General features: G+C 40.6%; 1 protein-coding gene across 6 annotated transcripts in view; it reads right to left on the bottom strand.

Annotated features, from left to right (window-relative positions):
* Positions 1-3,852: 3,852 nt before the first annotated feature.
* The window catches only part of TLR1 (toll like receptor 1), a 34,989-nt gene continuing 21,843 nt past the window's right edge, over positions 3,853-16,998 (bottom strand). The window contains exons 1-5 of one of the 6 annotated variants that reach the window (XM_032334089.1): positions 13,312-13,590; positions 13,126-13,217; positions 9,130-9,227; positions 8,928-9,031; positions 3,853-6,487 (exon numbers count right to left, since the gene is read on the bottom strand). In XM_032334089.1, coding sequence (XP_032189980.1) covers positions 4,048-6,420 — 2,373 coding nt within the window. In that variant the 5' untranslated portion in view covers positions 6,421-6,487; positions 8,928-9,031; positions 9,130-9,227; positions 13,126-13,217; positions 13,312-13,590 and the 3' untranslated portion in view covers positions 3,853-4,047. Of the gene's footprint in view, positions 6,488-8,927; positions 9,032-9,129; positions 9,228-13,125; positions 13,591-16,998 lie in introns of those variants that run through there. The other 5 variants (XM_032334091.1, XM_032334088.1, XM_032334090.1 and 2 more) reach the window with 5 other exon arrangements.

Raw genomic sequence — 16,998 nt, forward strand, 5'->3', positions numbered from 1 at the left:
ACTTGTAAGAAATATTTGGCTCAGTGGGTTAAAGCCTCTGACTTCAGCTCAGGTCATGATCTCAGGGTCCTGGGATCGAGCCCCACATCGGGCTCTCTACTCAGCAGGGAGCCTGCATCCCCCCACCTCTCTCTCCTGCCTCTCTGCCTGCTTGTGATCCCTGTCTGTCAAATAAATAAATAAAATCTTAAAAAAAAAATTTGTCTACATTCAACTTATTTTCTTAGACTAGATTTCTTAAGTAGAATTACAGGTCAAAGAACATGGTTATTTTATTTTATTTTCAAATATTTTATTTATTTATTTGACAGAAAGATACATGGAGAGAGAGGAAACACAAGCAGGAGGAACGAGAGAGGGAGAAGCAGGCTTCCCGCTGAGCAAGGAGCCTGATGGGCCCTAATCCCAGGACTCTGGGATCTTGACCTGAGCCCAAGGCAGCTGCTTAAAGACTGAGCCACCCAGGTGCCCAGAACATGGTTATTTTAAAGCCTTTTTTTATATATATCCAAATTACTTTGCCCTCCTATTATCACTATATAAAATGCCCATTCCACTGTAGTCTTATTAATATAACAGACTTATAAAAATGGAACTATTTTTTATAAATGGGACTTTTAAAATATCAGTTTAGTGAAGGTCTCTGGAGTGAAGTGTGAGACATGATAACTGGTTTTGCAACACTTTGCTGACCAACAAATGGGGTTGGAGAGTCTGAGAGGAGTTAAACATTAGAAGAGGATTTGCAGCGGCGCCTGGGTGGCTCAGTGGGTAAAGCCTCTGCCCTCGGCTCAGGTCATGGTCTCAGGGTCCTGGGATTGAGCCCCGCATTGGGCTGTCTGCTCAGCAGGGAGCCTGCTTCCCTCTCTCTCTGCCTGCCTCTCTGACTACCTGTGATCTCTCTCTGACAAATAAATAAATAAAAATCTTTAAAGTAATAATGTAAAAAAAGAAGAGGATTTAGACAGTTTTTGGTGTATTATGAGTTCCACTTACCCTACAGAAGGAATGGACAGATGTGCTCCCATATCTGTCGTCTATAGATGGTCATTTATAAGCCAGGGAGACAAGGCCTAGAACAGCTCTTTCCTTCCCACCCCTCAAAACACTAACCCTGCTCACACCCTAATATTGGATTTCAAGCTTCCAGAACTGTGAGTTAATATATTTCTGTTGGTTAGGCCACTCAAGTTGTAGTCCTTTTTTTTTTTTTTTTTTACATTAGCCTTAGCAAACTAGTACACAACTAGCGCTGAGCATTGAAGCTTGATTATGAAATCTTGAAGTTCAGTACAGGAAGTGCAATCACCCTGGAGAAAACAGGAAAATCCAGTCCTAGCAACTATTGCAACTTCCATTACAGAACAAGAGCTTTAAAAAAAAAAGATTTTATTTATTTTGAGCATGAGTAGGGGGAGGGGCAGAGGGAGAGAAAAAAGAATCTCAAACAGATTCCACCCTAAGCCTGATGAAGGACCCTGAGATCATGACTTGAGCTGAAACCAAGAGTCAGGTGCTCAACTGACCAAGATACTCAGGTACCCCAGAACAAGTACTTTTATATATTTTTTAGCATATGTTTTGTGGTTTTAAGTTCCCTTCCAGTATAATGTGTCATAAAAGTTTTCTTTTTAAGATTTTATTTGTTTATTTGACAGAGACTACAAGCAGGCAGAGAGGCAGGCAGAGAGAGAGGAGGAAGCAGGCTCCCCGCTGAGCAGAGAGCCCGATGTGGGGCTTGATCCCAGGACCTTGGGATCATGGCCCAAGCCGAAGGCAGAGGCTTTACCCCACTGAGCCACCCAGGTGCCCCTGTGTCATAAAAATTTAAATGATGATTTTTCTATATCCCTAAATTCTAACTCCATAGTTTAACTTTTCAAGATCTTTGACAGTATGATCTTAATCTAACTTTTCATGCTTTTATCTCACTGTCATTTTTCATAAACTACATGGCTCAGTCAAATTGGGACACCAATCCCAAAATAGTCCTGGATATTCTTGTCTTTGTTCTCTTCATCTCTCTATTTATAATGGTCTTTCCATTCCCCAACATCACACATTGAAAAATTTAAAGTTAAAATCTTCCTTCAGTGTCTAGTATAAAAACCATCACTTCTAAGACTTTTTTTTTCATTCAATCTGAACTTCCATTGCATATTTTTGTTTCACTGATTTTTATTTCAGTTATCTGGATTCATGTAATATCCTCTGATTGACTTTAAGTTTCTTAGGGCAAGAAGCAACTAGTACATGTTGTTACTTGAGTTTCTTCTTCCAAAAGTGGGGACTGAGACAAGAGCTTTGTGTACAGGTCATTTGTTTGGAGAAGTAATCTCATGGATCAAGAATAAGGGGACTGGGAAAAATGAAACAAAGAAGAAGTGAAAAGGCAATTTCAGAGTGAGTAAAGCTCAGTCCTACTGGGGACTCATTGAGGAATGGTATAGAATGTAACTCATTTGTTAACCTAAGAAAAGAAAGCAATATATATCTAATGGTCCCTTTCCTTAAGTGGTAAAGGATCTCCCTAGGGAATATCTCTGGCACTTTTAGCTTTGGGCACATACCAGAATGCTTGAACAGGCTTCTGTGAACATTACATACAGGGGTATTAATGAAGTCACAGGGCATAAAATGAGAGATACATGGTGCAGCTATGACAAGATGCTGTCTGCTTACACCTTCCCAGAGCTGACAGCTAGACTAAAAGGATAGAACATGAGAATGATTGATGAGTATTATAAACTTCTGATAAAATAATGCTAGGAAAAATTATCTGGTATAGTTCATTCCTTGCACTGTCCCAATCCGCTCATGTCCTGCTCATGCCCTGCTCATGTTTAACAGTTCCCAAAGACAAGAATGCCATGTATAGAAATAGTACACATGGACTATATTCTTCCATCTGATCAAAAGAGCAAAGTTTCTTCTTTGCTCTTTGTTAAGTCAGGCAACTAGAATCTCAGCAAGAGCTCCAGCCACAGAAAACCAGACTCAGAATTTCCAACTGACCTGAGATTTAATTCAAGAACTCTTGGTTTGGGTTCCCCCCGGTCCAGACCCCGAGACAACTATTCAACCACAAGTAGTTTATTTCAAAGGTGATCCCAGGAAACACTCTTAGAGGAATGAGGATATGAGAAAAGGTTATAAAGGAAACTAATAAAAAATATGTTTATCAAGCTATTTCCACGATGGAGAATTGGAATTCCATTCTACTTGGGAACTCAGGGAGAGTATAAAGCCTATCCCAGATTTGTCCCCCAAATGAGTGAGAAATTTGGGGCATTTATCCAACAATTCTCTTCCTGATATTCATTGAGAGCTCCTTCCAAGAAAAACCCCCAGCATTTCTTGGGGCACCTAGTGGAGCGGGTTGTTGAGAATCTGACTCTTGGTTTCAGCTCAGGTTGTAATCTCAGGCTTGTGAGATAGAGCCCCATGTTGGGCTCCATGCTCAGCATAGAGTCTGCTTGAATTTCTCTCCCCCTCTCCCTCTGTCCCTCCCGCTTATGTTCTCGCTCTCTCAAATAAATAGATCTTCAAAAAAAAAAAAAAAAATCTCCAGCACTTTTAAATTGCCCTTTGTGTAAGCCAAGTAGGTTCTCATGGCCAGGAGAAAATCCAGGCAAAGAGTCTGCAGCGTTAGCAATAAGTGGTCTTCACCATGCAAGGACAAATGCTGAGTAGAAGCAAGAAGGGCACCAATAGCTACAGAAATCTGCTATAGAAACAAAAATTATTTAAATAGGTACTTGTCTTGATTACATGATAAATTCAATGAATTCAGTCATACAAAAAAAGATAAATTCCTCATGTGTTCGAAATTAACAACTTAAATCAAAATTATATCATTGCATTAATTTTTATTACCATATATAAATGGTGAACTGGAGATTATGAAAGTACACATTTTTATCTACATTATATATTCAAAATTGCATTTAGATTTCTGTTGATGCAAAATAAGTCACTGTTGGAACTTCAAAAGCAGCAACATTTTTCCTGAAGAAACAAGGGAATAGTTTTAGATCTATGTGTGATCTACTTTTTTGCTTGCTCCATCAATTTAATATTAATAGATGCTCTTAGGTTAGCCCAAAAAAGTCCATGTTTGCTCTTCTCCTTGGGCCATTCCAAGTAAGTCCTTTGTGCCATGAGATTTTTGAGCTTGTGATAGTTGCTAGGGATGGAATACTGTGGAATAGGTTCTAGCAAAATCAAGATTAAGTTATCAAAACCTTCATGAAAGAGATTATGGTGGGCAAAGTAGAGTTCATAATGGCACCACTCACTCTGGACAAAGTTAGGTGACAAAACAAAGATGGACTTGTAACTTTTCTCAATGCAGTTTATGATATTTTCCACGATGCTCTTGCCAGGAACAAAGCTCCTCTCATGGAGACAAATCCTTATATCTTCTTTTTCTAGGTTTGGTAGTAATTCACTCTTCACCCAGGCCGAATCATGCCCACTGTATGAAATAAAGGCATGGAACTGGAGGGTTCTTTGGAGTTCTCCTAAAGGTATGTTCCTTGCCCTACGCCGGGTCTGGGTCCACTGACACACCATCCTGAGATACCAGGGCAGATCAAAGTAGATACAGAGGGTGGTCACAGTAGCAGTCAACACCAGCATAGTGACCCCAATGGTAACAAGCAGCAGAGTTGTGTTGCAGGATAACTGAGACACGTGAAAGTCCTTCAGCAGGGTTCCCTTGTAGTTTTCTGGATAGTCACACTTGTAAGAATCAGGCCAACCTTCTATTACTTCATGGGATACTCGGCCTAGACTTTGGACAAATTCTCTGAGCTCACATGTGCATTGGAATGGATTGTTCCCTGCTCTTATGGACCTAATCTTCTGGCAGCTCTGGAAGAAATCAGCTGATGGGTTGGAAATTGAATTAGAGTCAATGATCAGTACAGAAAGGCTGCTAAAAGTACCACAGTCTGGAAGGTGGGCTAAAGAATTGGAAGCAACATTGAGTTCTTGCAAAGCTTCTAGTTTCATGATTGGCTTAGGAATGCTCCTTATTCTGTTATTGTGAAGATCAAGTTTCCTGATCTTGGGAGGTAAACATCTGAAAACAGATTCAGTCAGTATATTTGAAGACATATTTAAATTTAATAAACTTCCAGTCCAAGTGCAATTTCCTTCATTTTCATCATAACTTAGAGAATTTTGACTAATATCCAATTGTTGTAGAGACTTCATCCTCTTGGTCATATTAACTATACTTACAAGTTCTTTTAATTGATTCATTTGTAAATTAAGCGTCTTCAGTTTAACCAAGTTTCCACAATTTTTAAAAACCATGTCTGTTAAGAGATTATTAGAAAAATCCAAATACAGAAATGGGCTAATTTGGGATGGGCAAACCATGTGGACCATGTGTGTATCAGACACTGTGAAATTTTGGATGTTCATATTTGAAAGGATTTCATAGATATAACTTTGTGGCAAAGAGAACGCATCACTGACAACATGGTGTATAGATAAGGCCTTCAGTGAAGTGTTAGAATAATCAAAATATCTTAAGTCAGGTCTACCCTGTAGTTTTACATTTGAAATTGAGAAATACTCTATGCTTGTAGGCCAAACCAACTGGAGGATCATAATGAAAAAATTCCAAGTTGTTTCAATGTTGTTTAAAGTAAGATTTGATAACCTTGAATTCTTTTGAAGTTTTGACAGAATATCCTGGAAATAAGAACATCCATTATCATCTAGCACACATTTGATATTAGATAGTTCCAGACTTACTGCTGTGCTGACTGATACATCCAAAGTAAAACTGAATTCCTTTCTTCTGGGGAAAACAATGTGTAGACTTTCTGTGTTAAGGTTGTGAAGGCTCTCAGGGTCTTCTTCTTCCCCATAAGTGTCTCCTAAGACCAGTAAAACCTTATTTATATGCAAAGGAGCAATTAGTAGCACACTAGATTTTTGTAACCATGTGGCACTTAATCCCAGAAATTCTAGTTGAGACATGTTGACAAATTCTTTGCATATGGGCAAATGAGCAAATGGATTAAACGAGAGGTCTAAGTGCTTGAGGTTCACGGTAGGATGGCAAGAGATCTTCCCCAACGCATTGTGGGACAAATCCAAGTATTCCAGTTCCTGGTTGAATTTGAAAACACTGATATCAAGATGTTGAATTCTATTATGAGAAACTAGCAAAATCCTCAGCTTTGATAGTGATAGGATGTCAGAAGTGTGAAGCTCAGATATATAATTTTGTGATATATCTAAGATTGTTGTTTTCAAGGATAGGTCTTTGGGAACATGAAAGAGACCAGTTTTTGATCTGTTAACTAGAAATTCACTTTCATCAGACAGTTGGGTTCTGGTCTCAAATATTAACATGAAGATTATGGCAAAATGAAAGATGCTAGAATTAGTTCTCATCATTTTGTAAGACCAAATATTCCTAAGTGTAGTTGCTATTCCTCAGACCATCTCCATACAGGTACGGATCCTTAAAAAACAAAACAAAACAAAACAAAACACTTTAAATGATTGTATGAAACTAGGCATCGCTGACATTAAACATTTTTTCCTAGAGACTCATAAAATTAAGCCTGTTCCTTGGAGTCACATAACTGAAATGAGGGAAATATACCTATTGATAAACAACTATACCACCTCTAATCAAATGGAAGGTGTAATGGGTAGAATGATGGCTTCACCCAAAAGATAATTCCGCCTTTTAACCCTGTCCTATCCATCACAAACTGTGACTATTACCTAATTTGGGAAGAGGGTCTTTGTAGAAATAATGAGGTTAAGGATCTTTACATGAGGAGATCATCCTAGGTTATCCAGGTGGTCTTTAAATCCAGGGATTTTTTTTTAAGATTTTATTTATTTATTTGACAGACAGAGATCACAAGAAGGCAGAGAGGCAGGCAGAAAGAGAGGAAGGGAAGCAGGCTCCCTGCTGAGAAGAGAGCCCGATGTGGGGCTCGATCCCAGGACCCTGGGATCATGACCTGAGCCGAAGGCAGAGGCTTTAACCCACTGAGCCACCCAGGCACCCCCAGTGACAAGTATTCTTACAAGAGAAAGACAGAGGGATATTTGATGGAGACAACAGAGACACAGAGAAGGCCATCTGAAGAAGGAGGCAGAGATGGGAGCAGATACAGTGCAAACCAAGGAATACTGACAGCTACTGGAAGCTGGAAGAGGCTTTTCGGAGAGTTTAGTGCTACCAACACCTTGATTTTAGACTTCTCGTCTCCAGACCCACAAGAGAATACATTTCTGTTGTTTTTTAGCTACCAAGTTTATGATAACTTGTTACAGCAGCCACAGGAAACTGATACAGATGGTTTTACGTATTTATGGAAAGGCCACTGAGCCCAACCCTCCCAAGATCATATAGAACTCAAACTAGGATTCACAGCCAGTGTATTTTCTACCTTTGACATGCACCACCTCATGGCTCTCTTAAGATTTCCTTTCCCATGAGGTTGAATTCAAACTCTTTTTGCATTACTTTTTATTACTCACATGTGATTTCACACCTAACTTTGGTCTTATTCAAAAGGTAATTAGATCATGATAAATGGTCTCTCAGAAATCCCATTTATTCATCCATTTATTTATTCAACCACTCTGTATTGATAATCTACTGGCCTTGTTTTAGGAACTAGAGATAGAGTGTGCTAAAGCTGTGAACAAAATAAAGCCCTAATTCTCAGGGAGCTTATGATCTAGTGGCAAGATGGAAAAATAGATAACTACAGGTAATTTCATGTAGTATTAAATATTATATAGAAAATTTAAGCAGAGGGGCACCTGGGTGGCTCCATTGGTTGAACACCCAACTCTTGGTTTTGGCTCAGGTTGTGGGACTCAGACCCACATTGGTCTCTCTGCTTAGCATGGAACCTGCTTAAGAGTCTTTCCCTCTCCTCTCTGTCTGCCCTCCCCTCACTCCACCTTGCACAAGTTCTCTGCACCAAAAAAGAAGAAGAAGAAGAAGAAGAAGAAGAAGAAGTAGAAGAAGAAGAAGAAGAAAAATTAAACAGAGTAAATGAATCAAGAATAATGGTCAGCATGTAACAGTGGTTGGTGGATTTTTTTAGACTGATCGGTCAGAGTTCTAGGACTTTCTGAGAAAATGCCATTGTGGTGTAAACCAGAATGGAGTGAATAAGTCATCTATGGGAAGATCTTTGGGGAAAGCATTTCTTTTTTTTTTTTTTTTTTTAAAGATTTTATTTATTTATTTGACAGAGAGAAATCACAAGTAGATGGAGAGGCAGGCAGAGAGAGAAGAAGGGAAGCAGGCTCCCTGCTGAGCAGAGAGCCCGATGCGGGACTCGATCCCAGGACCCTGAGATCATGACCTGAGCCGAAGGCAGCGGCTTAACCCACTGAGCCACCCAGGCGCCCGGGGAAAGCATTTCTGACAGAGGAAAAGGCCAATGCAAATGTCCTGAGGCACGGCTGGGGCTGGCTTATCTGAGGTACAGTAGGGTGATCAATGTTAGTATGGAGTGAGTGAAGATGAGAGGAAGTAGTAGCAAGATTGTTCAAGGTGCAGATCATTGCAAGGAGTTGGGATTCTGGTCTGAGAGTCAGGAGGGAATGGGGAGCACTGAAACATTTCAATGATAGGAGTAGTTTCCTCCTCTTCAGAAAAATTTTATTCATCCATTCATCAAATAGGTATCTATTCTCTATGAAGTGCTAGACATCATTCTAGGGTATGCTTATTGCACTAGTTATCAACCCACTATAGCCCAGACACTATTTTGTTATCAAGATTCTAATGACATGGGAGACCAGGGGGAGTTGTGTTGGGATGAACCCTAGAGTGTGATCCACATCCCCCTATCTCACCCCCTATTCCACCCTCCCCTTTCAGCTGGGGCTACATAGCTACACGGGTCTTTCTGGGAACTTACTCAATCTCTTGGAGCTGCATTAGACAGGCAAGCCATCAATATTGGCAAAGAGTCAAGTTCCTCTTCACATATCCCCTCACATCTCTCCATGGGCACAAAAGGACCTAAATAATTAAAGTCCCAGAAACAGCCCTAAGTTGTAAAAATCCTCCAAGGTACACATGTAAACTTATTTAGTATTTGGAGCACTGTTTGGACTTACACTTTTACAGAGGTGTCCAATGATGCCTTGGTTATCTTGATTTCTTTGAATATATGAGAGGGCCCAGTAGACCCCTTTCATCACCATTCATGTAAACTCTGTGCAAGGAAAGGAACCCAGCCATTAAAATGCATGTTAAAGAAAGGTGGTATCCAGGGGCGCCTAGGTGGCTCAGTGGGTTAAAGCCTCTGCCTTCGTCTCAGGTCATGATCCCAGGGTCCTGAGATCGAGCCCCACCTCGGGCTCTCTGCTCTGCAGGGAGCCTGCTTCCTCCTCCTCTCTCTCTCTCTCTCTGACTGCCTCTCTGCCTACTTGTGATCTCTGTCTGTCAAATAAATGAATAAATAAAATCTTAAAAAAAAAAAAAAGAAAGGTGGTATCCAAAAGACACTTGAAAAGATGCTTGACATCACTAATCATCAATGAAATGCAAATCAAAACCACAATGAAATATCACTTTGCACATGTCAGAATGGCTAATAGCAAAAAGATAAGAAATAAGAAGTGTTGGCGAAGATGTGGAGAAAAGAGAATCTTTGTGCACTGCTGGTGGGAATGTACATTGTGCAGCTACTGCGGAAAACAGTGTGGAGTTTCCCCAAAAGATTACAGATAGAAATACCACATGATCCAAGGGCACCTGGGTGGCTAGTTGGTTAAGTGTCTGCCTTTGGCTCAGGTCACAGTCTCAGGGTCCTGGGTTCGAGTCCCCACAATGGGCTCCACGCTCAGCAGGGAGTCTGCTTGTCCCTCTGCCCCTTTCCCTGCTCACTCTGTCTCTCTCTCTTTTCCTCTTCCTTTCTCAAATAAATAAATAAAATCTTTTAAAAAATAAAAAGAAATACCATATGATGCAGTAATCCACTATTGGGTATTTGCCCAAAGAAAATGAAAACACTATTCTGAAAAGAAATACAGCCCTTTGTTTATTGCAGCATTATGTACAATAGCCAAGATATGGAAGCAACCCAAGTGCCCATTGATAGATGAATGGATAAAGACACACACACACAATAATACACACACACACACACACACACACACACATGAATATTACTTAGCCATTAAAAAGAATTAGATCTTGCCATTTACAACAACATGGATGGACTGAAAGGATATTATGCTAAGTAAAATAAGTCAAACAGATACCATATGATTTCACTTATATGGGAATCTAAAAAACAATACAAAGAAAAGAAAACAGAAAGAGAATCATAAACACAGAGAACAAACTGGTGGTTGCCAAAGGGAACGGGGTTAGGAGGATGGGTAAAACAGCTGAAGAGGAATAAGAGACACCAACTTCCAGTTATAAAATAAATAAGTCACTGGGATGAAACGTACAGTATTAGAACTATAGTCAATAATGTTTTAATAACATTTTATGGTGACAGATGGAAATTGTGCTTATGGTGGGCACAGCTTATTGTATAGAATTGCTGAATCACTAAGTTGTATACCTGAAATTAATATAACATTGTATGTCAACTATAAATAAAGAATGTCTACATTTAATGAGAGACTATGGACTCTGAAAAACAATCTGAGGGTTTTGAAGGGGCAGGGGGTGGGAGGTTGGGGTACCAGGTGGTGGGTATTATAGAGGGCACGGATTGCATGGAGCACTGGGTGTGGTGCAAAAATAATGAATACTGTTATGCTGAAAATAAATAAAAAATAAATTTAAAAAATTAAAAAAAATTAAAGGTGGCATTTTTATGGCATTGATTATATTTGGTTGAAAGATCCAGAAATTGCCCAATTTATTCTCTCCATCTTCCTGAAAGAGCTGCTCATACAAGTGAAAATACTTATGTGAGAATCAGAATAATACCCAATCACTGTCTGGGCCAGTGTCTAATCTCTCAAAACAGAACCAGCTAGTAAAAGCTAAGTTGAAGTAAAACTAAGTTAAGGTTTCAATGGGATTTCTTGACTTATGCCTTAGCTTGAATCCAAATCTGGGGATCTTTCTAACTTCTGGCCAACTCCAGGATTGAAAGTAAGCTGTGGTCAGGATAATCAGGCATGGTTCAGGAGATGACAAGAGAGACAAGGAGCATAGATAGGGCCCCATGCACAGACGTGAGTGCTTAGCACACAGTGAACCCACCGGAAACAAGACAAAAAAGTTGTCCTTGTTTAATTAAAAACAGCAACTTCCACAAGGGATTTAAATTTATCGTCTATCTTGAGCATTTAGAGAACGCATGGCTTCAGGGGAGCCTGGGTGGCTCAGTCCGTCAAGTGTCTGCCTTCGGCTCAAGTCATAATCTCAGGGTCCGGGGATGGAGCCTCACATTGGACTGCCTGCTCAGCGGGGAGTCTGCTTCTCCCTCTGCCGGCCCCCTGCTTGTGCTCTTTCACTGTTTAAATCTTGAAAAAGAAAATGAGCAACAATTTGGGACATATGGCTCTTACTGAGATCTTGATCTTAAATAAACCAACTAGATATTTTAAGGAGTTAATCTCTGCTAAGTTTTTAAGGAATATAAGCGAAATGAGCAACTATAGTTTGCTTTGAAATATTTGAAATGGGGTTGGAGAGGGCATTGGATGGGGTTCTAAGCGAAATAAATTACCTATAAATTGATACTTCTTGAAACTAAACAACAGGGATTCATAGTGCCTACTTATATAAAGTTTTGAAGTTTTTCATAACATAGAAAATGAAAAACTACAATTTGCTTGGTTTGTATAACAACTTTTTAACCAGTCGGCTAGTCTCCCTCTCCCTCTGTGCCCTCTTCTCTGTGTCAAATAAGTAATCATCAATTTAAAGTACTCAGTTTATGAAACCACTTTTATTTCTGTGATTAAGAAGTCAAAGTATTGTACACTTGAGGAACTGACTTTTGGGTACTTTAAATTTCATATACCAAACTTGCTAAATCAGCAAAGATCAATTTTTTTTTTCTAATCAAAGTCCTGATGGCCAGCCCTGAATCTCCAAACTATTTTACTACGAACTAAAATGATTATTTGCCAAGTTGATTCATAAGAGAAAGTTTTAATTCAAAAGTATAAAAGTATCTCTAGGTGGGTTTATGTAATTTTAATAATTATGATAGATTTGGCCTCACTGTCTACGATACCATACATCAATACATTTGAGTTGTCTTTAGTGACTTTGGCATAATCAAATCGGGACATTGACTTGACTTCTGGATAAAATCCATACAATCGACCCGGCCTATGCAGTTCAGTACCACAAATAGTGACTGCGAGTCTGTACCACACAAGGCCAATGAGCTCTGAGGTCGAAAGCATCAGTACCAGTTCAAGAGCGTTTTGGCTTTATTTCCTATGTGGTTTTGTAAACTTTTGCTTTGTATTGTGAAGATGTACTTACTTTCAATTCTTTTGATCAAATGGGGTGTAGCCTGGGAAGCATTTTCTAAATCTATAGTCGCACCTGACTGGTAGTGCCCAGAAGAGTTTCAGTGGCTTGAGAAAACGGGAAAGAGTGTCTACTGGGAACAGCCCAGAGAGAAAAATTAAAATCAGCCTACCCGTAAAAACAAAAAGGGTTGTTTGGTATCACTGTCTCCAGGAGTAATTTATCTAGACCCCCCCCATCTTCCTCATTGGTCTCACTGTAAAGGGAGGAATGGGACCAGTACCACCGGCGACCAACAGCTAGCTGCTCTGTAAGAAAACCGTGAGATGTTTGAGATCCAAATTTCCATCTCCCGGTTCAAATACAGTTTCTGAGCGCAAGCCATGCTTGAGAAGAGGTGTCATCCAAAGAAAAACAAATACACACAAAACACACACACACACACACACACACACACACCCTTTATCTGAGTTCGGATGAGAAACTGATAAATGCTAATTCAAAACACAGTAAGCACACTGCAGAAATAATGTATTTAGAAAAACACCCCAAACCCATATGATCTCTTACTTGTAGAGACTTCTGACATTCTTGTGTCCAATAACTGTTAAACCATTATTTTCTTTTATAGAATTAAAAAAAAAAAAGTCACTTACCAACACAACCTGCCCGTCTGTCACATTGGCAGTCAGTAAGAACTTGAAGTACTTCCTCAAACATTCATTTCACTAGGAACTACTTTTAAATGCTGGGGGGCGGAGAGAAAAGCTCTTTTATGCCATCTACTGAATCCCACTGAAGTTACATAGTAAGTATAAACTCATTGTCTTCTTTCTACTCACATGTAGCACAGGGTTTGGTGAGTTGACGATAGACCTGTATTTAAATAGAATTTTTGTGGTTCTCTATTTCACCCTAGTCAGCTCACTCCGGTGTTTCCTCCCAATCAGTCCACTATTAAAAGTGACTGAGAGAGGAAAGAGGAAGGGTTCAAGATCAAAGTTCCGCTCAGACTCATGGAGAGGGAAGATCATGTGCTGACACAGAACGGATGCCAATAGTGTCTTTTTCTTTGAGAAATTGGTTTTCAGAGAAAATCTGTTTGCTCCAGTTTTTTGCCATTGATCTTTCCAAACTTTTTTCAAAAAGTGATTTTTCAAAACTCTGTTATGAAGGGGCACCTGGGTGGCTCAGTGGGTTAAAGCCTCTGCCTTCGGCTCAGGTCATATCCCAGGGTCCTGGGATCAAGCCCTGCATCGCGCTCTCTGCTCACAGGGAGCCTGCTTCCTCCTCTCTCTCTGCCTATCTCTGTCTGTGAAATAAATTAAAAAAAATTTTTTTAAAAACCCTCCATTATGAAAAACTGTGCTATTTATCAGTCTCTTTTGTCCGGGAAGGTCTAAGACACCTCCTTTGGGTTATTTACCTGCACGCTGAGGGAACCATTCTGACAGCTCCACTCTTTTAAAATAGCAACAATAACAACAGACGGGCCAACAAATGCCCACTGTCTGCCCCAGAACTTGTCCCCAGCCAAAGACTCCATGATGTGCCATCGTAGACTGCATACAACTTCTTGCTATAATCAGCTTTTTCTTCCACAGTGAGCAAGGCCAACTTCCTTCTCTCTGTCACTCTCTGTTTCTCTCTACCCCCTCACGACTTAATAGAGGAACTGTGTCTATAAATATATTTCTGAAACTGAAAGAATGAACCTCCTTCTCCTCCATGTCAACTGTTTCTTCTCTCAGACCCCTAACAGGAGATGAGAGTCCTCTTTGACTAAGAATTCATCTTCTGGCTCCCAAAGACATTTGACTTTGTGAACCGGGTCTAGAGGTGGGGCACTTGAGCATTCTAGAGTCCTGGAACTCCTCCCCACCATTCTCAGGTGCCCACCTACTTCTTTCTTTCCTCCATATTGTCATAGGATGAACACACTTGTAATCGTGTCTACTTGGAATCGTGCACAGATCCACATGTCCTTAAAAAACCTTTAATTTTCTCAAAAGCAGTTGAAGTAGGCCTAACCATCCTGCCATTACCTCACCTTCACAGGAATCAGAGCCAACTGGCCAGTCTGAGCTCTTGAATGACTTTGTGGAGTAGATACTACTACCTATCCTAGACCTCCAGATTATATATGACTTATATTTAAGAAAGAAAGAAACTTTTATCTTATTTAAGCCCCTGTGTTTGAGGTCTCCTCATTCTGTACCTTAACCAGCACAATTATAGAAAAGGACATCTGCCTTCCTACCTCTCACCCCTGGTCCCTACATCAGGTCTGGAAGAGGGAGCGGCAGGAGTATGTATCTCAGACCGTGTGCACCTCCCGTACATGCACCAAGATTGAGCTATAAGCTCTGCTCGTGATATGGAGAAAGGAGATGAGCTTTAGATGGGGATGGAGATTAAAATTTTAAAACTAGATCGCAATATTAATACCTCAAACGGACTAGAGAGCTTTGATGTCTGCTCATCACTAGGAGGTTAGAAGGGGAGAATTTCAGAATCCACTTGGCTGGATGGGGAAAAGTAAAAACTATATATTTACACGTGGCTCTCTTGAGATTTCTCATAAACTAACTTTAAGTAAAAACCTCTAAGTCCCTGTGGCTGGGGGGTCTGGGTGGCTCAGTCAATTAAGCATCTGGCTCTTGGTTTTGACTCAGGTCATGATCTCAGGGTGGTGGGATTGAACCCCACATGGGGCTCGGCACTCAGCATGGAGTCTGCTTGGGATTCCCTCTTTTCTTCTGTCTCAGCCCCTTCCCCTGTTCTCTCTTTCTTTCTCTCAAAATAAATAAACACATCTTAAAAAAAAAAAATTCCTGTGATTTTGGACTTCCGGCCTCTGAAACTGTGACAGAATCAATTTCTGGTATTTTGACCTACCCAGTCTGCACTATTTGGCTGTGGCAGTCCTAGGAGACAAACACATCCAGGAAGGCTGCTAGGTGGATTTTTTCTTTGCTCACAGCTCCCTTTCAATTCCAACTTTGTGCCCAGTGTGCCCTCCTCTTGAAGGGCCACCCCAGCCAAAGGCTCAGGGCCTTTTTGCTGCCCCAGCCTGGCCCAAAACCTTTCAAGCCAGCAGCACTCCCTCATCATCTTTGGCATTTCCCATTCCTCCTAACCCATCACCTTATTGAAGTACTTAATTTTTATTCTTATCATGGTGCTAACAACAAAGAGCATATTAAGACAAACTTCTCAAATCACAGCAGTAGATTTGGAGCAGGTAAATGTACGGAACAACTATGAAGGAAGGGAACACTCTGTTTGCATCGAGTTTTAAGATAAAAATGAGGATTTCAAAGCCATTTTATGCATATGGCCATTCAGAGCTATTCATTCACCCAGTAAGTTCTACTAAAGGTCTTCAATGGACCACACTGTTCTTAGCACCAAAGACGAGCAGAAAGGAAGGGGCAGATGGTTCTTTTGCTCTTGGAGCTTATATTTTAGTGGACAGAAACAGAAAACAAGTGAACAGGGTGACTTAGAGGGTGATGTGTGCTGTAAAGGAAACCAAAGGGAAGTAATGTGCCAGAGTGACTGGGAGGAATCCTTCCTTAGGTTGGGAATTCCAGAAGGTCTCTCTGAGGAGATGACATTTAAGCTGAGACACGAATGGCAAGAACCAGTTAGGCATGTTCTGAAGTAAGAATAATCTCAACAAAGAGAGTAACAAGTGCCAGGTGCAGAGGGGACAGAAGTGGGACTCAATGTGGCGCACTGGGGAAGAGCCAGAGGCAGCTGTAGCTGGAGGGTGGTAGGCAAGGGGAGAGAGGAAAGAGATGCACAGGTGGTTCAGAGTGGAAGGCAGACCATGATGAAAGGTCCTGAGGGGCTTGGATTTTGTTTTAACCATAAGGGGAGGTCATTAGAAGGTTTTAAGCAGGAGAGTAGCTTGATACAACTTACACTTTAAAAACAATCCCTCTGATTGCTGTTTGGAGAATATGTGAGGAAAGAAGAAAAACGAAGAGGCCCGTTAGGAGGCCAGGGGTTCTAGATGGATCCTCCAGATCATATTTTCTCTCCAATACAAAAATAGAAGGGACAAAGGAATCCAGACTCATTTTTCTTAGAGATCTGACCCAGAGTGGCACAGTTTCCAGCTATATCCCACAACCAGAATTCAGTCACATGTCCACATCAAGCTGCAAGGGAGGCTGGGAAATGTACTCTCTAGCTGGGTTGTCAGGTGCTCCAAAAAACTCACACATTAATTAAATAAAGGGTGAAGGGATAATGGTGACGACTAAGTCTCCCTCACAAGATTTTTTAATTTATCAGTGTAGTCGTCTGTTACAGACCGAACTGTGTCCCCTCCAAGACTGACATGTTGAAGCCCTCACGTCCCAGTACCTTAGAATGCAACTCTGTTTGGAGATAGGGATTTTGCAGAGGTAATTAAGGTTACATGAGGTCATAAGGGTGGGACCCCAGTCCAATATGACTAGTTCCCTTATTAGAAGAGGAAGAGACACTGGGGATGTGTACACACAGAGGAAAGGCCA

Source organism: Mustela erminea, chromosome 2 (assembly GCF_009829155.1).
Source record: "Mustela erminea isolate mMusErm1 chromosome 2, mMusErm1.Pri, whole genome shotgun sequence".
NCBI classification, from domain to species: domain Eukaryota; kingdom Metazoa; phylum Chordata; class Mammalia; order Carnivora; family Mustelidae; genus Mustela; species Mustela erminea.